Source organism: Diaphorina citri, unplaced genomic scaffold (assembly GCF_000475195.1).
Source record: "Diaphorina citri unplaced genomic scaffold, Diaci psyllid genome assembly version 1.1 scaffold834, whole genome shotgun sequence".
Classification (NCBI taxonomy): domain Eukaryota; kingdom Metazoa; phylum Arthropoda; class Insecta; order Hemiptera; family Psyllidae; genus Diaphorina; species Diaphorina citri.
The window spans coordinates 160,137-183,526 of NW_007378266.1; the positions used below are offsets into that span (position 1 = coordinate 160,137).

The window sequence follows — 23,390 nt, forward strand, 5'->3', positions numbered from 1 at the left end:
TTAAAACCCAAAAAAAAACCTTTTTTAAAAAAAAAAAAAAAAAAAAAAAAAAAAAAAAACAAACAAACAAACTCTAACTTGATTCTTTTCCTAGGAAATTTCTACCTTCTCCCGACAACAAATTCTTTGTGCGCTATTCATGACCCGAATACAAGAGATACTTTAGTACTTAGTCATTGAAGGAATACTCACTTGCAGTGCTGCTAGTTCCCAGAGAGAGGAAGCATTGGCATTACAATATTCAGGTTCCTCGAGGTAAGGTTCATATACACCTTGGCCTGATGCATTGTCTGCCTCTAGTAACATATCGCCACATTTGGTGAGCTGAGAAATGAGACAAAAAATTGATTAGTTTTTTCAGAAAGGTTTGATAGAGAGAACTTTGCTGAGGTCTTATCGTCCCGAAACTGAAGAGAGAAGAAGGATAGGACAGGAGAAAGCCAGCCGTTCCAGGAACGAACCTCATTTATTTAGGATGAAGTTCGCCCACGGTGGGAATCGACCTAGCTCTTACAAGGCAGACGCGCTACCAAACAAGCTAACTAGGCTGACCTGTGAGGACGTGGTCTAACTAGATCTACTAAAATTTACTTCACCTTATCTTCACTAGCTTCAGCGGCAAAAATTTGAGACGAAAATTTAATCGGGCAAAAATTGACTTTACCTTATCTTCACTGACTTCAGCGGTATCCTCTTCCTTGGGCGCAGGGGGGACGTACACAAACGCACCGCTCGCCTCCGCTTCCTTCATTTCCGTCACCGCATTCCTATCTGCGCTTAGCGGTACCTGCGCGAACGCACGCGCAGGTAGACTGCGCTTCCGTTCGGTGGAAAGATATTGCTCAGTGCGCAGGGAATCATTGAAGCCCGGGAACAGGTTTTCGTACTGAGTAGGATCCGCGAGGGACTGGCCAGCCTTCGCGTTCACCTTGGACAGTTGAGCCCGCCACAGTTGTACAACTCGTGACACCTGAAAATAGAATAGAATATACCCGGTTTAAACTGCCAGAATGAGACAGAAAAGTCCCTTTACTCCAGCAGTCTAAACGAAGTCTTATGTACCTATTTGGTACAAAATAGGTGTGAATTTTATAAAATAAAAAACCTTGCTCTTAAATTTAAAAATAATTAAATAATGATAATAATAATAATAACAACAAATTTTCATCAGTAAATGGTTTCCTCAAGCTAAATTGATCCCAACGGCAAGGAAAACCTACACCCTTGACAAATGAAGCCCAAAGGCATGTGTTCCAATCCACTCGACCTCAACTTACTTTCCAGAATAACAGAATAGTAAATTAGGTATTTTATTATCATTATCATTATCAAAACCACAAAAAAATTCATCAAAATCGGTCGAGCCATTCTTTCGTAAAAAGAGGACAACAAAAGGTCCATTACAGCGTAACAGACAGACAGGCAGACATACATACAGACAAAAAACTTTTCACTATTTTATATTTCCAGCAAACCTTATATATTTCCACGATTTATAGAAATTCACAAAAAAGGTTCTCTAATTTTATTCATGAAGAAGATTTTAAATATGTACATACCTGGCTGGGTAGATAGGTCCTTGCAAAGAAGGCCGCCTCCGGGAGTCTATCGCTAGCAATGAGGAGTTCCAGACACTTGTCCAAATCTCCCAGGAGCATGTAGGAGAGGAAGGCGACGTTATTCTTCCCGTGAGCGTCCGAACTATCGCCTAGCTTGCGAACCATGTCTGCGTTACCGGCCGAAGTAGCTAACAGCAGGAGACCTGGGACGAGAAGTTCAAAGGACAAGAATTTTGATAGTATTTTAAAATCTAAAGTGTACTAGTTATTTGTAAAAACCTATATTATTGTCAATAAAACCATTGACATTTTTACATTTACATCAATGAACACTGAAGTTATGTTTACCTTGTTAGGAATCCTGATTATCCTCACTATAGTGTCAACATAGGATGGTATAATGAGGACCATGCCTCCCGAAGAATATGAGCATCCTACCAGGAGTAACGGGAACATAAACGTATCGGAAGCAAGACCTTGCTTCACAGCATTAGGGACTAGTTCTAGAGGTGTTACACATTCAATCTGAAAAATAAAATATAATATATTTATAACAATTCATTAATTACATATGTTCAATGGATTGATAACTGCCCTAAGCAATAATTATGTTAAACTTTCAAAATGGGATACCATGTCAAGTACTAATTTACTTATACTAAAATAAGAAGGAAAGATTAGAAGACTAATAATGATATAATTATTTATAACAATTCATTAATTACATATATTCAAAGGATTGATAACTGCCCTAAGCAATAATTATGTTGAACTTTCAAAATGGGATACCATGTCAAGTACTAATTTACTTATACTAAAATAAGAAGGAAAGATTAGAAGACTAATAATGATATAATTATAAGACCTTGTATTATAGGACCTTGTATTGGCCTGCATTTTAATACTACAGACTACTTTTTATTAGCGTACTTTTTATTAGCTGCAAGAGAATAGACAGACCCAACCACTTATTTTCCATTTGTATGTATTATAAGTAGGTACCTAATTTAAATTATTCTAACCTTAAATGTATCATCCTTGAAGTATTCTCTGACATCAAATGTCTTCTTTATTCGTCCTTCATTGACGTCTACAATTTCAATACAAGACTCAGTAAATGTGCAGGCTTTCTTGTTTCTTGATTCTGAAAAAGAATAGAAAACAATAAGTAATGCAAAAAATGTGATGTAAATTGAGTTCTCAAATGATCATCCATATAGCTACCAACCAAGCATAACATTGCTCAACTTCAATGATTAATTAGGAAGTTGATAATTCAACATGCTATCACTGCTGGCTTAGTGAAACTTGAAAAATCTCCTAAATCCAAGGAAACCATTTAAAAATGTACAATAATAATCAAAAGAGAATAAAACTATAGGTACACTTACTATCAAAGAAAAAGCCTCTGGTTACAGGATTGTCGGGATCTTCTTCAACACAATCCTCACTTCTTTTGAACGAGATCTTTTTCTCGATGATACAACCTGGTTCTTCCTCCATATTGGAGCCTTTTCACCTTTTAACGTTCAGTTTTTGATATCTGAAAAACCAAGCCATATGTCAATAAATTCCTTGACAGGATTTTAGGAAGGTGTAAGAACAAAGACCAAAGTTTACTGATTTTCAAACTGTGAGATATGAGCAAAAGATAGATAAGAACACAACTTGTTCCGAATAAAACCGTTGGATTTAACTGAGGGAACGCATTACTCTAACGTTTTTTAGATAAGAAAACGACCTCAAGTTTTGCTCTAAAGATGAAAATGATAAGGAAAAAGCGTATTCTGCCTTTGTACAGGTATGGACGTTAGATGTGTTTGTCTGTTAGCAGTAGTTCGTAGAACCCTTTGGTTAATTTTACCTGGATTGTCAACTACATGGTAAAGAAGACACTGAGGAATTTGGTACTAATGAAAGACTTCAGATAAATCAATTAAACACTCCATTTGAGCAAAAGAAAGAAAATTCAGGTTTCAGTTTTCAGTTTCAGGAAAATCGGCACTTTTCTTCTGGTTCGGCGGAATAAAAAAAAACGAAAAACCTAACCTCAAAAAGTTGAAAAATAAAAATTTGAAAATGCGCTCAAAATCAGATGAGAGAAAAAGTATTGGGAGAAAAAAAATCCCACACAAAAGGGACAAAATACTTGTGGGATAAAATCAAGTAGGTACCTCCTACCTGTACCTACTTTTCAAGTTTCAGTTTTTTTTTTTTTAGTTTTAAAAGATGAGTGTTTCACCGCCGTTTTGATTTCATAGCAATGAAACAACTGCTACATTAGACGCATGTGGTCTGTGTCGTAGTATGCCTCTCATCAGATGGGCGAGAAGAGACACAATACTTCAAAAGACAAAAATTTTAATAGTATTTTAAATTCTAAAGTGTACTAGTTATTTGTAAAAACCTATATTATTGTCAATAAAACCATTGACATTTTTACATTTACATCAATGAACACTGAAGTTAGGTGCTGGGCCAACACGAGAACACCAGAAAGTAACCCGTTGAAATATTTGCAATCGAAAAACGAGTGCAAATTTTTGTCGATGGTGGGATTCGAACCCGACCTTCTGCATGCAAGCAAGAGCGTTACTATTTATTCTGAAGGCCGCTCTGATGGACACGTAATTATAATTACCTAATTAGGTACGAATCAATCACCATTCCACTTTACCAGATCCATTTTTTAAAGAGGTTTAACAGAGGGGAACTGTATAAAAATGAAATTTTTCTCATCCCAAAATTGAAGGAAGGACAGAATGAGAAAAAGCCCAAACCAAAGGTTATGAGTTTACCTAGAAATAAAAAGCTCATCCTTAAAGGGAACTTAGAAAAAAAAAAAATGAAAAAGTCTGAACATAACTTTAGGTATTTATAAAATAAAAAAAAATATGAAGAGTTTTGCATAGGATATATTTTTATTTAACTCTATGAATAAATAATACAATATTATTCATCTTATTAGGTTTTTATTTACAGGGTTCAACAAATAGCAAAACGAAGTTCACATGAGTTCACGTCGGCCTTTTTGCGTGTAAAGTTGGCGGGAAATTCGAATTTTTGATTTTTTTTCCGCAACTTGTACAATCTGAATTCATTTTTTAATTTTTATCTTTAGTTTGCACGTTTATTTTATACTTTTCATTTATATTAGCTATTAAAAACAAGCAAATTACAAAGCAAACAAAAATAAATATAAAATGAATTTTAAAAATTGCCGCCGGGACAGCTATCCACGTTGTCCGAGCTCATCTCAGCCCTGTTCATAAACACACCCTCAAGATCTTAAGGTATCCTGATCTTGAGAAGAAATATCGTAAACAAAATGGGATATCTACTACACAGTATAATATACTTATCTTACGGATACGGAAACTAACGAACTGTACTTGCAAAGATGCTTACGTTTGAAACGAAATTCAACGGAATGCACCATCAGTGCTTAGCGGGCTATTGCAAAAGCTGCTTTCGGGACAGCTTAGAGGGCAATGTTAACACTTAACCTGCCGAGCCATTTCACCAATACCATAAGCCAGTGCCAACGGCGATTTTAATGGGTGAACAAAAATGTTACACACGGCATAGACAAACATTTTAGTTGATCTATGCCGTGTGCAGCATTAACAAATATTTTCATTTTGATAAGTCCTACGCCAAAACCAAGTATACCATATGAAAACTGCAGTGCAGAGAGAATCTAATCAGCATATAAAAAAGCATAAGATGTGTAACATTATTGTTCACACCAGCTCTTGAAAAGAACTCTGCTGTGTAACATTAATGATCACACAAGAAATGTCAATGTGAACAAAAATGTTACGCACGGCAGTTAAAGTGTTAACGTACCTATTCCTATGTGTGATACATCAAGGTAGAAACATGATTCGTTCAGAGGAATGCCCAATTAGTGGAACCTTCTAACAAGTTTAGACGAAACTCGTCAATCGGTTGTGGCGTGGTGGTACTTTTCAGCCACAAGGTGTTTGCAATCAACTTGGTGGCATTTACGCAATACAATTTTGCAGACGATAAAGGAAACACCCATATTTTTTTCCTCATTTTTCACAAGAAAGTTTCACTGGGTCAAATACCTAATCAAATTGTAAGACGACACAAAAAAATGTAGCATTTCTTCCACAATTTTTTCCATTAAGATTTTCTTCTTCTGCAAACTTCTATTGCAAAAATGCCACTTTCTACTCTTTGCGATCAATTCACAACAGTCTCCTTTGCTCCCTAACTCAAATCAATATCATCCTCATCTTCATCCAGTTTGAAACTTTCCACCGTGTCCTGGAAGTTCTCCTCACTCAGCTTCAAATTATTCAGCTCACTCTCCAAATCATCATCAATCAGAGATACGCTGGACTTTGCTGCTGTCTTTACACCATCACTGTGAGGTTTTTCTTCAATTTTATCCAATGGGACCTGGAAATAAAATGAAAATAACTATATAATTAGATACAAAGAAAATTAAATAATGTTTATACATGGTTTAGTATACAAATCATCATCAATCAGAGATACACTGGACTTTGTCTTTACACCATCACTGTGAGGTTTGTCTTCAATTTTATCCAATGGAACCTTTGAAAATGACAACAATAAATATGAATAAAAAAGAAATGAATAAAAAAAATCGACCAATGTGTTGGAAAAAAGATTATGTTTAATAGAGGGAACTGTAAAAATGGAGCTTTTATTGTCCCACAATCGAAGACAGAAGGACGGGATAGAAGACATTCAGCCCTTCCAAGGACGTTCTTCTTCTTTTTTTTTTTTTTTTTTTTTTTTTTTATAAAAAAGACATGAATAAAAAAAAAATCGACCAATGTGTTGGAAAAAAGATTATGTTTAATAGAGGGAACTGTAAAAATGGAGCTTTTATCGTCCCACAATCAAAGACAGAAGGACGGGATAGATGACATTCAGCCCTTCCAAGGACGTTCTTTTTTTTCTTCTTCTTCTTCTTCTTCTTCTTTAGGATAAAGTTCGCCCCGGATGGGAATCGACCTAGCTCTTACAAGGCAGACGCGCTACCAAACAAGCTAACTAGGCTGACCTGTGAGGACGGGGTCTAACTAGACCGGCTAAAATTGACTTTACCTTATCTTCACTGACTTCAGCGGTATCCTCTTCCTTGGGCGCAGGGGGGACGTACACAAACGCACCGCTCGCCTTGAAGGACAAGAACTTTAATAGTATTTTAAATTCTAAATTGATTTGTAAAAACCTATGTTATTGTCAATAAAACCATTGACATTTTTACATTTACATCAATGAACACTGAAGAACATACTCAGATAAACAGCGAATTTACCCAGAAAAAGGCATGGTTAGCCCAATGGTAACGCTCTTACTTTCCCTGCAGAAGGTCCCGAGTTCGATGTCCATTATCTACAAAAAAATTGCACTTCATATTCTAATGGTTTTATTATTGTTCTAGGTAGTAGGCTACTACTATTCTTGTGGTCAAATTCTCAAATTATATTGAGGATAAAATTCCATACCTCGGCTGGGATTGAACCCACACCCTCCTGTTTACCAGGCGAGCGTCTTGACCACTACACCACCGAGGGTACAGTGAGAACTTGTATGAAAAGAATCTATTTATCCTTCATTGTATTCATGAAAATCAATAAATTAATAAAAAGTATTAAATATATATATATAAAAAATAGAAAGTAAAGAAATCTTTACCTCCATAGTCCTGAGCCTCATGCAAGCACTCCTGGGCTAGGTCCAGCTGTCCTTTAGCTATTGCCAGTTCGGACAGTTGTTTCCACTTCTGAGGACTCATGGCTTCCTTGGCAATAGCGTGGGCAATGTTCAAATCCCCGAGCTGCAACGCCAACTCGAACCTATGAGAGAGAAAGAATCAATAAAATTTATTGACGGACTGCCCAAAGATTAGGTTGCCAGCATAGAACAGAATAGAAATGTTTTAGTTGTTTTTTTTTTTCCAATTTCAAAAGCCAAAAGTCCCCGCCTAGTTAGCCTGGAGGATAGAGCGTCTGCCTTCCAAGAGTTATGTCACAGGTTCGATTCCTGTCCGAATTTCATCTTAATATACATAGATAAGGTTCGTTTTTGGATGTACAAGACCTTAGCAGTTATAGTTCCCTCTATCAAACCCCTTAAAAGAAGGAAAAACAACTATCAAAACTCTTTTAGGGTTTGTTCTAAACAGATAAGGAATGAAATCCCCGAGCTGTAACGCCAACTCGAACCTATGAGAGAGAAAGAATCAATAAAATTTATTGACGGACTGCCCAAAGTTTGGCTTGCCAACATAGAACAGAATAGAAATGTTTTAGTTGTTTTTTTTTTATTCCAAAAGTCAAGAGTCCCCGGCTAGTTAGCCTAGAGGGGAGGGTAGAGCGTCTGCCTTCCAAGAGTTATGTCGCGGGTTCGATTCCCTCCTGGAGGGGATTTTATCTTAAATAGATAACGTTCGTTCTTGGATGGATAAGACCTTGACTGTTATAGTTCCCTCTATCAAACCCCTTAAAAGAAGGAAAAACAACTATCAAAACTCTTTTAGGGTTTGTTCTAAACAGATAAGGAATGGCTTCTAATATCCCGTCTCAACCCTAACCTTGAGGGAAAATGCTGTTCGAATACGAATATCCTGTCTCCCTCCTTTCTTTGCTTTCGGGACAATAAGACCACAGAAGTTCCAATTCCCTCTATAAAAAAGTACTATCTAAACATGAATAGAGTTCTTTTTTCGATGGAGCCCCTCCCAATACCTGTGTTCACTATCAGTAGACACTGCCAGGGCTTGATGACGGAACCCTTGTGGATAACGTTCGTTCTTGGATGGATAAGACCTTGACTGTTATAGTTCCCTCTATCAAACCTTCTTTTAGGGTTTGTTGTTCTGTTGGGGTTTGTTCTGAACAAATAAGGACCTGGCTTTCTCCTATCCTGTATTCTTCCTCTCCTTGCTTTTGGGATCATAACTTAAGACCTCCATTGTACCCTCTATCAAACTATTTTTGGAAAAAAAGTCACTACATTCATGTTTGCTAATCAGTTTAGAAATCTGTCTCCCTCCTCTCTTTGCTTTCGGGACGATAAGACCACAGCAGTTCCAATTCCCTCTATAAAAAAGTAATATCTAAACACGAATAGAGTTCTTTTTTCGATGGAGCCCCTCCCAATACCTGTGTTCACTATCAGTAGACACTGCCAGGGCTTGATGACGGAACCCTTGTTAGAAATCCCTGATTAGTACTTATTACAGTCCCCTTTGTGAAACCTTAAAAAGGGTACCAACCAAACATGAACAAAGTTCTGCTTTTGACGGAGCCTCTCCCAATACTAACCTGTGTTCACTATCAGTAGACACTGCCAGGGCTTGATGACGGAACCCTTGTTTCTCGAGGAAATGTGCCACTCGGGTCCTGTAGTGTGAGGGAACGGTGGGTAATATGGAGTCCGCCGTCTCGAAATCTCCCCGCATCACGACCGTCTGATACTGTAAGCAGTACAACATTTATAAATAATTAGACTCAAGACAATTAGACTCCTCGGGACAAGAAATAATTAGACTTCAGCAAAAAAAAAAGGATTTTTTGCTGGAAGATTTTTTTTCCTTTTTAAATATTAGGCGCACTAACACTTAAGAAGGTCGTTCGCGCAGTAAAAAAAAAAAGGCCAGCCTAGTTAGCTTAGTTGGTAGTGCGTCTGCCTTGTAAGCGCTAAATTTATAAATAATTAGACTCAAGACAATTAGACTCCTCGGGACAAGAAATAATTATTAGACTTCAGCAAAAAAAAGGATTTTTTGCTTGAAGATTTTTTTTTTTTAAATTAGGCGCTCTAACACTTAAGAAGGTCGTCGTTCGCGCAGTAAAAAAAAAAAAAGTTAAAAATGTAACTTACCTAGGTACTTTTTTGTATTCGCGTATAAGCGTATATCGTACCCATTTTTCAATACGCGGACAAGCCTACCAAGCTAAGAAATAAATAGTATCACCTATCTAAAAAGTAAAAACTTAGTAGAGACACTAGTAAAAGAAGAGGTGTCCTCTTTTTAGTAAGATTTGATGAGAAAGGATTAAAATACAAACCAAAGCAATTACTAACCTCAAGGACGGACAGTTGTAAATTGTACGAGACAATATTGAGCTCCTTGTCCGTCAAATAAAGTCGATTATCATTGGCAACAGAAAAAAGTTAAAAATGTAACTTACCTAGAGGTCCTTTTTTATATTCGCGTATAAGCGTATATCGTACCCATTTTTCAATACGCGGACAAGCCTACCAAGCTAAGAAACAAATAAGTAGTATCACCTATCTAAAAACTTAGTAGAGACACTAGTAAAAGAAGAGGTGTCCTCTTTTTAGTAAGATTTGATGAGAAAGTAAATAAGTAAGGATTAAAATACAAACCAAAGCAATCACTAACCTCAAGGACGGACAGTTGTAAATTGTACGAGACAATATTGAGCTCCTTGTCCGTCAAATAAAGTCGATTATCATTGGCAACATATCCAAGCAGATACATAGTCCGATCTAAATGAGACACGGTGACTATTTCTCCGCCCACATAGTAGTTGATGCGGTTCACACTGTTGGTGTAGATGAAACAGTCGCCAACCCATAGACCGGTTCGGACTGACTCGTTCACTTCGCCCAGAACGTCGAATGCTTCTTCAACACCGTCCCCAGATGCAACCTGCACAATGGTGAATAGAAATGAGAAATCTCAATCAAATCTCAAATTGTGGTAAAGCAGGCCTTTTTCACAACTTTTGTGGATATCACAACATTACTAAGTGCCTCCTTTGCAATCAAATTCCACATTTCAATAATCTTTTTACACTGGTAATGTCGCCACTGGTCGCTTCTCGATTAAAGTAGCTACTCAATTGTCCTCCCAAGGCTGAGTGCACCGCGAACTCCATGCACAGAGCCAAAAAAACCTCGGCCCCGCCGGGAATCAAACCCGGGCCTCCTGCGTGCAAGCCAAGTGTGATACCCAAGGAGGTTGCTGAATAGAAATGAGAAAAGTTTCAACTTATTTCCGTAATCTGGGAAGATTTCCGATCTTCTAAAGCACATTTACTCTCTTTTAAAGGAATTGTTTTAAGCACTAGGTGGCGTGGTAGCGCCTGTAGTAATCTATTGGAAAACCAAGATAGCGTCTGCCTTGGGCGTGAATCAAACCCATGACCTACCTCGGGCGTAAACCCGTGGCCTAGCACTCACCCGGTAGACACACTACCCTCTAAGAGTCTAAGCTAAATGGCTGGCTTGACCCTATGAAAAGAGAATAAAATGAAAGTAACAGAGATTTATAAGAAGTTACAAGAGGGGTTACAGTAGCTAGTAAAAAATTGTGAATTAAAATATTTGCAAAACGAATTATAATGTAAAAAAAAAAAAAAAAAAATGCAACCATTATAAATGTTGCAATGATAAATAACAGAATAGTAAATTAGGTACCACAAAAAAATTCATCAAAATCGGTCGAGCCGTTTTTTTTTTTTTCGTAAAAAGAGGACAACAAAAGGCCTACTACAGCGTAACAGACAGACAGACATATGTACATACAGACAAAAAACTTTTCACTATTTTATATTTCCAGCAAACCTTATATATTTCCACGATTTATAGCAATTCACAAAAAAGGTTCTCTAATTTTATTCATTAAGAAGATTTTAAATATGTACATACCTGGCTGGGTAGACAGGTCCTTACAAAGAAGGATTCTCCCTTCATTCCCAATATAATGTTGAAGTCACCCATCCATTTATTGGCCTTGCTCAGCATAGCTTAACATAGGTGATGCTAAAACTAGTCTAAAATTAACAACTGAAGTGTTATCTAAAACTTTCTCGCTTTGAGTTCATGAGTCTCATGACAAATTCCAAGATCAGAGCTCATTTGTGTGAGAAAATGTGAAAAAAATTCCCCAAAAACCATTTTTTCTGGTTTTTTGGCTTTATGGTTTTCTGGACAAAATTTGCACCACTACTTTCGTGTTCTTGGTAAAAAGACCTTTACTTAATTTTCATATAGGTTGACCAGGTTTGGATAAGTCCTTCTATGGGAACAGACCAACAGACAGATACACAGAAAACACCGAAGCAATACCTTTTTTTATTACTATTGTAATAATAAAGGAAGGACGGGCTAAAAAATAAAGAAGAATAGGTAGGTGTTATTTCTTACCTTCTGGCATGGTTTTCAAGTTAGCCTCAAAAACCATTTTTTCTGGTTTTTTGGCTTTATGGTTTTCTGGACAAAATTTGCACCACCACTTTTGTGTTCCTGGTAAAAAGACCTTTAATTTCAGCCACTTAAAAGGAGCTTCCCTTAATCTAAAATAAAAAAAAGTCACCTATCATCTTCCACAATATGGGTTTGAACAACCTTTACATTAGTACCTACAAAGCTAGCAAGTGTTATGAACAAAATATTCAATTACCTTAATGTAAGTTGTACCCTCTCGGATAGCATACTCGGAACTGTCCTGTGCCCACACAAACTCCTGGGCAGAACCAAAAGCTTTATTTCTCAATGCCATGGCTGTATAGATGATATATTCGCCATCACCACACACCACTACAAAGCGGCCGTTGGGATTGTGAGCAATAGTTTGAGGGTAGATTTCACAGCTGCCCATATCTTTGGTTGCAACAGGAAGCCTTTCACCATCTTTAATTTCAGTGCCTGGAATAGGAGAGAAAAAATTTAGATTTTAGTAAATCAAGACCAAAAAAAAACAATATTACAGCTGATTGTTTGCTGGAACAAATTACATCACCTCTACATCAAGTTTCCTTAAAGGTTAAGTGAAGGACCTAACAAAATTCTGAAGAAAAGCACCCTTTTCCCCACTCTCATTTTTTTTCTGTATGATTTTTAGATCTTGACAACAACAAGTAAAGATTTCAGTGCCTGGAATAGGAGAGAAGAAATTTAGATTTTAGTAAATCAAGACCAAAAAAAAAACAATATTACTTACAGCTGATTGTTTGCTGGAACAAATTACATCACCTCTACATCAAGTTTCCTTAAAGGTTGTGTGTGGTTAAAGGTAAAGTGAAGAACCTAACAAAATTCTGAAGAAAAGCACCCTTTTCCCCTCTCTCATTTTTTTCTGTATAATTTTTAGATCTTGACAACAAACAAGTAAATAACTAGTACTTACCTACATCAAATATCAAAGTACCTTGTACCCATATTATGTCAGTTTTCACAAGGGGTACTACAGTAAAATAACAAGCTGGGCCCTCCGGGAATTTTTTAGCTCGTAGTATAATTGATTGTGGTTAAAGAAAATCAGTACCTATGTACCTACCTAATTTGTTTAATATTCAGTTTATTATTATTGATTTGATTTTTGATTTTACTGTCATGTAATGATTTAAAATCAAGACTAGAGCCTGTTCTCCCTTCATTCCCAATATAATGTTGAAGTCACCCATCCATTTATTGGCCTTGCTCAGCGTAGCTTAACATAGGTGATGCTAAAACTAGTCTAAAATTAACAACTGAAGTGTTATCTAAAACTTTCTCGCTTTGAGTTCATGAGTCTCATGACAAATTCCAAGATCAGAGCTCATTTCCCCAGAAAAAGGCATGGTTAGCCCAAAGGTAACACTCTTGCTTTCCCTGCAGAAGGTCCCGAGTTCGATGTCCATTATCTACGAAAAATTGCACTTCATATTCTCACGGTTTTATTATTGTTCTAGGTAGTAGGCTACTGCTATTCTTGTGGTCAAATTCTAAAATTATATTGAGGATAAAAGTCCATACCTCGGCTGGGATTGAACCCACACCCTCCTGTTTACCAGGCGAGCGTCTTGACCACTACACCACCGAGGGTACAGTGAGAACTTGTGTGAAAATTCGTGCGCTACACTTCTTCTTCTTCGTAGCTTTTTCCCACTCAGGTGGGGTCGGCGTTTTTTGATAGCAGCCTCCATCTGCCTCGGTTATTTACATCTTCCTCTGATAAACCCTTCTCTTCCAGGTCCTTGTTCACGCAATGTTCCCACTTTTTCTTCGGCCTGCCTCTCGTTTTTCGTCCTTCCACTTGTATTTGTCTCACTCTTTTCCCAACATATTCTCCATCTCTTCTCATCACATGCCCGTACCACTGTAATCTTCTCTGCTACACTAAGAAAAGAAAAGAAAAAACTTTACCTCCATAGTCCTGAGCCTCATGCAAGCACTCCTGGGCTAGGTCCAGCTGTCCCTTAGCTATTGCCAGTTCGGACAGTTGTTTCCACTTCTGAGGACTCATGGCTTCCTTGGCAATAGTGTGGGCAATGTTCAAATCCCCGACTCTAGTGTTTGGACACAGGTTTTGTTTTGATAATCCCAGATCTTCACAAGTCTATCATCGGCACCTGATATCAGATAAGGTTTATCACCACCATGATAGTAGTCAACACAGTTCACACCTTTCTCATGGCCTTCCAGTGTGAAATTAGGACTTGCTGATCCAAGTTGCCACACCTTGACAGTCCTGTCCAGAGAGGCACTAGCAAATGTATTGTTGTCTTTAGGATTTATCACGATTTGCATCACATAATGAGTGTGACCCTCAAACACTTGCTGACAAGCCCATGCTTTCTCCCAGTTCCACAACTTGATTAACATATCATCACTGCTAGTTAGGAGAAATGGTTGAGTAGGGTGAACAGCTACACATCGTACGTAATCTGAGTGAGCTTCAAATGAGTGGAAACGTTCAAGTGTATTGTAGTTGAATACACAGACCTGCATGTCATCTGACCCAGTTACAATCCAGTTCTTACGTGGGACGAACTTAGCAGCTCGAACTGGCAGGTCGCAAACCTCAAAGGACTTAACATTCTGGTTGGTTTCATGGTTCCATACATGAACATGTCCGTTGTAGAGGGAGGCCAACATCCATGGTTCTGTAGGATGGAGATCACAACATTTCACTCTGTCTGACCTTGCGGTCAGTTTCCTTTTGATGTCTAAACGCAAAGGCATGGCTTTGCTACAGAATATTACTAGAAAATCGGTTTAATATCACTTTTTTAGGGATTTTTCTTTATCACTGAAATCCTTTTTCCTATCTGCAAATTTCAAAATGTAAACAAAACACGTCAATCCAGTGTTGTCTAATCTCTCCAATTTTTTTTAAGAAAAATACGCCTGATAGGTTTTGGAAAAATGCGCTCTTTTTGGACTGCCATTCATCCGGCATGCGCGTCGCGCATCTGCGCAATTTTTCCATTTTGTTTTTGTTTCCTCTTTTATTTTTCACTTATCATAAAATTTTCTTTTATTCTCTTTTCGATTATCGTTTTTCCTGCCTGTTCCTGGATTTTATTTTTGGATTTTTCTGTGCGTTTTCTTGTGAAAATTCAGAGGACAAGAGGTTTTACGTTTTGAAAGTAGATTCTTATCACTGAAATCCTTTTTCCTATCTGCAAATTTCTCAAAGTTCAAAATGTAAACAAAACACGTCAATCCAGTGTTGTCAAATCTCTCCAATTTTTTTAAAGAAAAATACGCCTGATAGGTTTTGAAAAAATGCGCTCTCTTTGGACTGCCATTCATCCGGCATGCGCGTCGCGCATCTGCGCAATTTTTCCATTTTGTTTTGTTTTCCTCTTTTATTTTTCATTTTCACTTATCATAGGTAAAATTTTCTTTTATTCTCTTTATCGTTTTTCCTGGCTGTTCCTGGATTTTATTTTTGGATTTTTCTGTGCGTTTTCTTGTGAAAATTCAGAGGACAAGAGGTTTTACGTTTTGAAAGTAGACTTTTAATTTCCTCACCATGCCCAACATCAAACTACAGAGCTCTGATGGAGAGATATTCAATGTGGATTTTGAAATTGCAAAATCTTCTGTCACCATCAAAACTATGGTGGAAGATCTAGGTAAGATGATGATTTTGTATGGAAAATGGTTGAAAAATGGATAGAGGGACACAGACCATGCCATAGTTGAAAGATTTCCTAACCCTTATTATATAAGTGGAGCACTAAGTCCCTTTTAAAGGCACACTCCTGAAAGGATGTCTTGCTAGCTGTGGAGCAAATGACAAAGCCATATTTTTTTCCTTAGGTTTGGAGGATGAAGATGAAGAAATAGTTCCCCTGCCCAATGTGAACTCGGCCATCCTAAGGAAGGTGATTCAATGGGCCACATATCACAAGGATGACCCTCCTCCACCTGAGGATGACGAGAACAAAGAGAAGCGCACAGATGATATATCCTCCTGGGATGCAGACTTCTTGAAAGTAGACCAAGGTAGGTACAGTAGAACCTCAATTATTTCAACTAATTGGGACTGAGGGTAATTGAAATAATCCATTATGAATGTTATGTTGGAAACTTGGTCAATTACCTAACCAGAGGCCATAATAAAAACCTTCATCCTACTTGATTTTAAACAAATTATTTTTACTGAAAGGGTTAAAAATAAGGTGAGAGCTCATGTGTGCAAATGTCCTCATAAATCTTAACAACTTGATCTGCAGTTGACCAAATTCTCTCTTTTTTTTTCAGGTACCCTGTTTGAATTAATTCTGGCAGCTAACTATTTAGACATCAAAGGTCTGCTGGATGTAACATGCAAAACTGTTGCTAACATGATCAAAGGCAAAACACCCGAGGAGATTCGTAAAACGTTTAACATCAAGAATGACTTCACTCAGGCAGAAGAAGAACAAGTGCGTAAGGAGAATGAATGGTGTGAGGAAAAGTAGACAAGTCTTTGATGAGAACAGGGTGCATGTGATTTTTCATTTTATTTTTATATTGCAAATTTCTTTGGAATGCCTCCTGAGAATCTTTGGCCACAGGAATCTTAAATCTTACAGTCTGCAAAAATTATCTCATGAGATCAATAATGAAAAATGAATCAAACTGCTAATTCAAGCCATTTTCAACCTAACTCTTCAACGAAAAACACCCACATCCTCTTATGGGACCATTGAGTTAACTATTATCTTTTGTTTTTTTTTTTTTTTTTTTTTTATCTCATGCTTGAAATAATCCATAATGAATGTTATGTGGTAAACTTGGTCAATTACCTAACCAAAGGCCACAATAAAAACCTTCATTTTATTGAAAGCTGATTATTAGTTGTTGGGAGGTACCTACTTGATTTTAAACAAATTATTTTTACTGAAAGGGTTAAAAATAAGGAGAGAGCTCATGTGTGCAAATGTCCTCATAAATTGACCCTGGAACCTTAACAACTTGATCTGCAGTTGACCAAATTCTCTCTATTTTTTTTTCTTTTCAGGTACCCTGTTTGAATTAATTCTGGCAGCTAACTATTTAGACATCAAAGGTCTGCTGGATGTAACATGCAAAACTGTTGCTAAGTTGAAAGATTTCCTAACCCTTATTATATAAGTGGAGCACTAAGTCCCTTTTAAAGGCACACTCCTGAAAGGATGTCTTGCTAGCTGTGGAGCAAATGACAAAGCCATATTTTTTTCCTTAGGTTTGGAGGATGAAGATGAAGAAATAGTTCCCCTGCCCAATGTGAACTCGGCCATCCTAAGGAAGGTATGTACCTACTTAGATAATAGATATGCACCATTCATAAAAGGAAATCAGTTGAAATTCGAATCGCAATCCATGACCTAAACCAATTTTACTTTCCCTTTTATTCACTGTGCCAGTACTGAGAAATTTCCTCTTGGCACAATTCTCAGGTTAACATAAAGCCATATTTTTTTCCTTAGGTTTGGAGGATGAAGATGAAGAAATAGTTCCCCTGCCCAATGTGAACTCTACTTAGATTTTCACCATTCATAAAAGGAAATCAGTTGAAATTCGAATCGCAGTCCATGACCTAAACCGATTTTACTTTCCCTTTTATTCACTGTGCCAGTACTGAGAAATTTCCTCTTGGCACAGTTCTCAGGTTAACATAAAGCCATATTTTTTTCCTTAGGTTTGGAGGATGAAGATGAAGAAATAGTTCCCCTGCCCAATGTGAACTCGGGAAAAAAAATCAATATGAATTTATTTCCGGTATTGATTTCGTTTAATTTTCTTTATTTAAAGTTTTATTTAAATTAACGGGGGCTACCCATTTTATACAAGTCCCTACAATTGAAAATAATAAAACACTAAAATTAAGTGGTAAAAAATTAATTTAAAAAAGAAAAAGAACATGGCCTTTTTAGGTAGGCAGGTAACATATAGGTAAGTTAGGTATCCACATCATTTAGATACACATGCACATCAAACAGGCACCCTGTTCTTAACACTAACAACACCATAAGCAATAATACGAAATTTACATAGAAATATGTATTCGTTTTTATTTCTCTCTGTAGAACGGGGCAAATGATTCGTAGGCGAAAGTGTTTGCAAAATCTTCTTTTTCTTCTATGAAGAGGTTTGATAGAGGGATCTATAACAAGGTTCTTAGTTCTTATCTTCCCGAAATCGAAGAAGGGAAGGCAGGATAGGAGAAAGCCAGCCGTTCCGAGAACAAACCTTCTCTGTAAAATCTTCTTTTTCTTCTATGAAGAGGTTTGATAGAGGATAGAGGGATCAGGGATCTATAACAAGGTTCTTAGTTCTTATCTTCCCAAAATCGAAGAAGGGAAGGCAGGATAGGAGAAAGCCAGCCGTTCCGAGAACAAACCTTCTCTGTATAGGATAAAGTTCGCCCTGGGCTGAAATCGAAACCACGAACGCTTACATGATTGTTAGGGAGCGAACTTTATCCTAAACAGATAGGGTTTGTTCTCGGAACGGCTGGATATGGTCTATTGAAAGAACAAGTTGGAAAACATGGAGTAGCCTGTACAGCAAGTTTAATAAATATGGAGTATGAAGGTTTCTCAATTAGTGCTCAGTTACACTCATAATTTGCCCAACATACCTACTTAAAACTACCTGGATGAGATTGCAGCAAGTTTAATATGGAGTATGAAGGTTTCTCAATTAGTGCTCAGTTACACTCATAATTTGCCCAACATACCTACTTAAAACTACCTGGATGAGATTGCAATATTGACGTTTGCTCTTTGATGAGAAATGTTTGGCAAACTATCAATTCGATTGGAAAATCTATTTGTGTACAGACGTTTCGGTTCGAGATTATTTAACCCTTTTATGGTCGTATGTGAGGAATTAAGTGATGAAAATAAGTACCTAGTTTTTAAAGCCGACATGAAACTCCTTATAAACCAAAGGGGGTTTTCGATGTAGAAGAAGAAAACAAGTAGGTATCCGCGGCGGCAGCGATAGTGCATCAGTTACCTCCCCATGGATCACTGAAGTAACGTTACGCGAGGTTGGTATCCGAATGGGTGATCATCTGGTCAAAAGCGTGCTGTTGGATTTTCCCGATTGCACTCAGGTTGAATCAGGAGGCTTCAAGCTTGTCGCCGAAAAGCTTACCAATTGTCTACAGGACATTCGCAAAAATCAAATGAAACTCACAAGTGGGAAAGGGCTCTAACATACGATCTCATCGTTGAAGTCTGATGTTTTTTTAAAAGTGTATAATTGTGAAGGGGTCCTGGTCCGTTTTCGTCTACGATGATCCACCATCTCGAGTTCTCAATTCCTCAGTACAATGACCTGAATGCAAATTATCTCACTTGTATGCTAACCAGTGCGGACTTCCGGAAGGTATAGTTGCTTTATTGGACAAGGAATTTCAGTAGATAATAATACTCCCAATAGTGCTTTTTATACTTCTCACATCACATAGGACTGGAAAGTTCCCTTGAGTCCAGCTGGAATCTACTAATATGAGTGGATAAAAGTCTCATTCACATATTGAGAATTTGATTATGAAATTCCATACCACGGCTGGGACTGAACCCATTGTGGTAAAGCAGGGCTTTTTCACAACTTTTGTGGATATCACAACATTACTAAGTGCCTCCTTTGCAATCAAATTCCACATTTCAATAATCTTTTTGCACTGGTAATGTCGCCACTGGTCGCTTCTCGATTAAAGTAGCTACTCAATTGTCCTCCCAAGGCTGAGTGCACCGCGAACTCGAAGCACAGAGCCGAAAAAACCTCGGCCCCGTCGGGAATCAAACCCGGGCCTCCTGCGTGCAAGCCAACTGTGATACCCAAGGAGGTTGCTGAATAGAAATGAGAAAAGTTTCAACTTATTTCCGTAATCTGGGACGATTTCCGATCTTCTAAAGCATATTTACTCTCTTTTAGGAGAATACGGGAATTGTTTTAAGCACTAGGAAAACCAAGATAGCGTCTGCCTTGGGCGCGAATCAAACCCATGACCTGCCTCGGGCGTTAACCCGTGGCCTAGCACTTACCCGGTAGACATACTACTATCTAAGCTAAATGGCTGGCTTGACCCTATGAAAAGAGAATAAAATGAAAGTCAGTACTGTTTATAAGAAAAAGTAGATTTAATTTCCTCACCATGCCCAACATCAAACTACAGAGCTCTGATGGAGAGATATTCAATGTGGATTTTGAAATTGCAAAATCTTCTGTCACCATCAAAACTATGGTGGAAGATCTAGGTAAGATGATGATTTTGTATGGAAAATGGTTGAAGAGGGACACAGACCATGCCATGGTTGAAAGATTTCCTAACCCTTATTCTATAAGTGGAGCACTAAGTCCCTTTTAAAGGCACACTTCTGAAGGGATGTCTTGCTAGCTGTGGAGCAAATGACAATGGCCAGAACCATAGTCTGAGCTTAATTGAATCAGTCTAATTTAAGCTATGTACTAGGTTGAAAGATTTCCTAACCCTTATTATATAAGTGGAGCACTAAGTCCCTTTTAAAGGCACACTCCTGAGGGGATGTCTTGCTAGCTGTGGAGCAAATGACAATGGCCAGAACCAGAACCATAGTCTGAGCTTAATTGAATCAGTCTAATTTAAGCTATGTACTATGTACCTACTTAGATATGCACCATTCATAAAAGGAAATCAGTTGAAATTTGAATCGCAGTCCATGACCTAAACCGATTTTACTTTCCCTTTTATTCACTGAGAAATTTCCTCTTGGCCCAATTCTCAGGTTAACATAAAGCCATATTTTTTTCCTTAGGTTTGGAGGATGAAGATGAAGAAATAGTTCCCCTGCCCAATGTGAACTCGGCCATCCTAAGGAAGGTGATTCAATGGGCCACATATCACAAGGATGACCCTCCTCCACCTGAGGATGACGAGAACAAAGAGAAGCGCACAGATGATATATCCTCCTGGGATGCAGACTTCTTGAAAGTAGACCAAGGTAGGTACAGTAGAACCTCAATTATTTCAACTAATTGGGACTGAGGGTACTTGAAATAATCCATAATGAATGTTATGTGGTAAACTTGGTCAATTACCTAACCAAAGGCCATAATAAAAACCTTCATCCTACTTGATTTTAAACAAATTATTTTTACTGAAAGGGTTAAAAATAAGGAGAGAGCTCATGTGTGCAAATGTCCTCATAAATTGACCCTGGAACCTTAACAACTTGATCTGCAGTTGACCAAATTCTCTCTATTTTTTTTTCTTTTCAGGTACCCTGTTTGAATTAATTCTGGCAGCTAACTATTTAGACATCAAAGGTCTGCTGGATGTAACATGCAAAACTGTTGCTAACATGATCAAAGGCAAAACACCCGAGGAGATTCGTAAAACGTTTAACATCAAGAATGACTTCACTCAAGCAGAAGAAGAACAAGTGCGTAAGGAGAATGAATGGTGTGAGGAAAAGTAGACAAGTCTTTGATGAGAACAGGGTGCATGTGATTTTTCATTTTATTTTTATATTGCAAATTTCTTTGGAATGCCTCCTGAGAATCTTTGGCCACAGGAATCTTAAATCTTACAGTCTGCAAAAATTATCTCATGAGATCAATAATGAAAAATGAATCAAACTGCTAATTCAAGCCATTTTCAACCTAACTCTTCAATGAAAAACACCCACATCCTCTTATGGGGCCATTAAGTTAACTATTATCTTTGTTTGTTTTTTTTTTATTTTTATTTTTTTATCTCATGTTAAATACTCCCATCATCTAACAGAGAACAGATTTATGGTCCTCTTTTTTGAAGTTCTTTGCTTATTTCCAAAGCTTAGGTAATCCCTGGATAATAATCATGAAAATAGCAGATGAAAATTGACTGCACATCTGTATGTCCATGGTCTTTTGTACGACTAAAACCGGCTAGTCTGGGACAGATTTGGATTAACTTTGAGCACCTTGACAAAGCAGGGGAAAAATACAAAACAAAATTACAAAATGTAATTTCACATGTACATCAAGAATTTCAAAAATAGCTTTTGGCACAGATATCCCTTGGGATAGGTAAAGAAAATTCTTTATTTTGGAGAATGCCAACAGTAATAAATAATTTGTATTTGGTAAATGGAAAACTTCTCTACCCATAATGACATACTTATTGGGGGGAAAAAAAGACTTCAATGAAATGTGTTGGAAAATTGTAAATCTTTTGTCTCTTCGTTTTTTAATTAATTTCATTTCAGTTGATATAAAACTGTTGGCCAACCCGAGATGTCAAGGTGCTCTCTCTTGAACTTGTAATTATTTTGAATAGATGTAAGATTCTTTTTTTACATAGAAATAAAAAATCCCATTCTTGTTATGGAAAAGAAAATACTCTCATCATCTAACAGAGAACAGATTTATGGTCCTCTTTTTTGAAGTTCTTTGCTTATTTCCAAAGCTTAATCCTTGGATAATAATCATGAAAATACCAGATGAAAATTGACTGCACATCTGTATGTCCATGGTCTTTTGTACGACTAAAACTGGCTAGTCTGGGACAGATTTGGATTAACTTTGAGCACCTTGACAAAGCAGGGGAAAAATACAAAACAAAATTACAAAATGTAATTTCACATGTACATCGAGAATTTCAAAAATAGCTTTTGGCACAGATATCCCTTGGGATAGGTAAAGAAAATTCTTTGGAGAATGCCAACAGTAATAAATAATTTGTATTTGGTAAATGGAAAACTTCTCTACCCATAATGACATACTTATTGGGGGGAAAAAAGACTTCAATGAAATGTGTTAGAAAATTGTAAATCTTTTGTCTCTTCGTTTTTTAATTAATTTCATTTCAGTTGATATAAAACTGTTGGCCAACCCGAGATGTCAAGGTGCTCTCTCTTGAACTTGTAATTATTTTGAATAGATGTAAGATTCTTTTTTTTACATAGAAATATGTATTCGTTTTTATTTCTCTCTGTAGAACGGGGCAAAAGGTTCGTAGGCGAAAGTGTTTGCAAAATCTTCTTTTTCTTCTATGAAGAGGTTTGATAGAGGGATCTATAACAAGGTTCTTAGTTCTTATCTTCCCGAAATCGAAGAAGGGAAGGCAGGATAGGAGAAAGCCAGCCGTTCCGAGAACAAACCTTCTCTGTATAGGATAAAGTTCGTCCTGGGCTGAAATCGAAACCACGAACGCTTACATGATTGTTAGGGAGCTAACTTTATCCTAAACAGATAGGGTTTGTTCTCGGAACGGCTGGATATGGTCTATTGAAAGAACAAGTTGGAAAACATGGAGTAGCCTGTACAGCAAGTTTAATAAATATGGAGTATGAAGGTTTCTCAATTAGTGCTCAGTTACACTCATAAATTTGCCCAACATACCTACTTAAAACTACCTGGATGAGATTGCAATATTGACGTTTGCTCTTTGATGAGAAATGTTTGGCAAACTATCAATTCGATTGGAAAATCTATTTGTGTACAGACGTTTCGGTTCGAGATTATTTAACCCTTTTATGGTCGTATGTGAGGAATTAAGTGATGAAAATAAGTACCTAGTTTTTAAAGCCGACATGAAACTCCTTATAAACCAAAGGGGGTTTTCGATGTAGAAGA

General features: G+C 37.3%; 3 protein-coding genes and 1 long non-coding RNA gene across 4 annotated transcripts in view; 2 read left to right on the forward strand and 2 right to left on the reverse strand.

Moving 5' to 3' along the window:
- Positions 1-14,639, reverse strand: part of LOC103512416 (coatomer subunit beta') — a 16,166-nt gene extending 1,527 nt beyond the window's left edge. The window contains exons 1-9 of the mRNA XM_026825879.1: positions 13,866-14,639; positions 13,728-13,833; positions 12,004-12,248; positions 11,748-11,772; positions 9,979-10,277; positions 8,894-9,045; positions 7,263-7,423; positions 1,560-1,762; positions 665-970 (exon numbers count right to left, since the gene is read on the reverse strand). Coding sequence (XP_026681680.1) covers positions 665-970; positions 1,560-1,762; positions 7,263-7,423; positions 8,894-9,045; positions 9,979-10,277; positions 11,748-11,772; positions 12,004-12,248; positions 13,728-13,833; positions 13,866-14,546 — 2,178 coding nt within the window. The 5' untranslated portion in view covers positions 14,547-14,639. The remainder of the gene's footprint in view (positions 1-664; positions 971-1,559; positions 1,763-7,262; positions 7,424-8,893; positions 9,046-9,978; positions 10,278-11,747; positions 11,773-12,003; positions 12,249-13,727; positions 13,834-13,865) is intronic.
- LOC113468751 lies at positions 6,105-6,742 on the reverse strand. The gene is made up of 2 exons (XR_003392393.1): positions 6,669-6,742; positions 6,105-6,149 (listed from the first exon to the last, which is right to left on the reverse strand). It is a non-coding gene; the product is annotated as an uncharacterized LOC113468751 (long non-coding RNA).
- A 165-nt stretch (positions 14,640-14,804) lies between the features above and the next one.
- LOC103512400 (S-phase kinase-associated protein 1) lies at positions 14,805-21,460 on the forward strand. The gene is made up of 4 exons (XM_008477161.3): positions 14,805-14,957; positions 19,932-20,050; positions 20,588-20,773; positions 21,051-21,460. Exons 2-4 carry the CDS (start codon positions 19,948-19,950, stop codon positions 21,248-21,250), a joined length of 489 nt encoding a protein of 162 aa, XP_008475383.1. The 5' UTR covers positions 14,805-14,957; positions 19,932-19,947; the 3' UTR covers positions 21,251-21,460.
- Positions 15,193-16,485, forward strand: LOC103512398 (S-phase kinase-associated protein 1). Its single transcript, XM_008477159.3, has 3 exons — positions 15,193-15,445; positions 15,633-15,818; positions 16,077-16,485. The coding sequence occupies exons 1-3, from the start codon at positions 15,343-15,345 to the stop codon at positions 16,274-16,276; spliced, it is 489 nt and encodes a 162-aa protein (XP_008475381.1). The 5' UTR covers positions 15,193-15,342; the 3' UTR covers positions 16,277-16,485.
- Positions 21,461-23,390: the final 1,930 nt, after the last annotated feature.

Coding starts and splice junctions, on each gene's coding strand:
- LOC103512398 (XM_008477159.3), top strand. CDS start 15,343: ATGCCCAACATCAAACTACAGAGCTCTGATGGAGAGATATTCAATGTG. Junction 15,446..15,632: donor AACTATGGTGGAAGATCTAG/GTAAGATGATGA, acceptor TTTTTTCCTTAG/GTTTGGAGGATGAAGATGAA. Junction 15,819..16,076: donor CTTCTTGAAAGTAGACCAAG/GTAGGTACAGTA, acceptor TTTTTTTTTCAG/GTACCCTGTTTGAATTAATT.
- LOC103512400 (XM_008477161.3), top strand. CDS start 19,948: ATGCCCAACATCAAACTACAGAGCTCTGATGGAGAGATATTCAATGTG. Junction 20,051..20,587: donor AACTATGGTGGAAGATCTAG/GTAAGATGATGA, acceptor TTTTTTCCTTAG/GTTTGGAGGATGAAGATGAA. Junction 20,774..21,050: donor CTTCTTGAAAGTAGACCAAG/GTAGGTACAGTA, acceptor TTTTCTTTTCAG/GTACCCTGTTTGAATTAATT.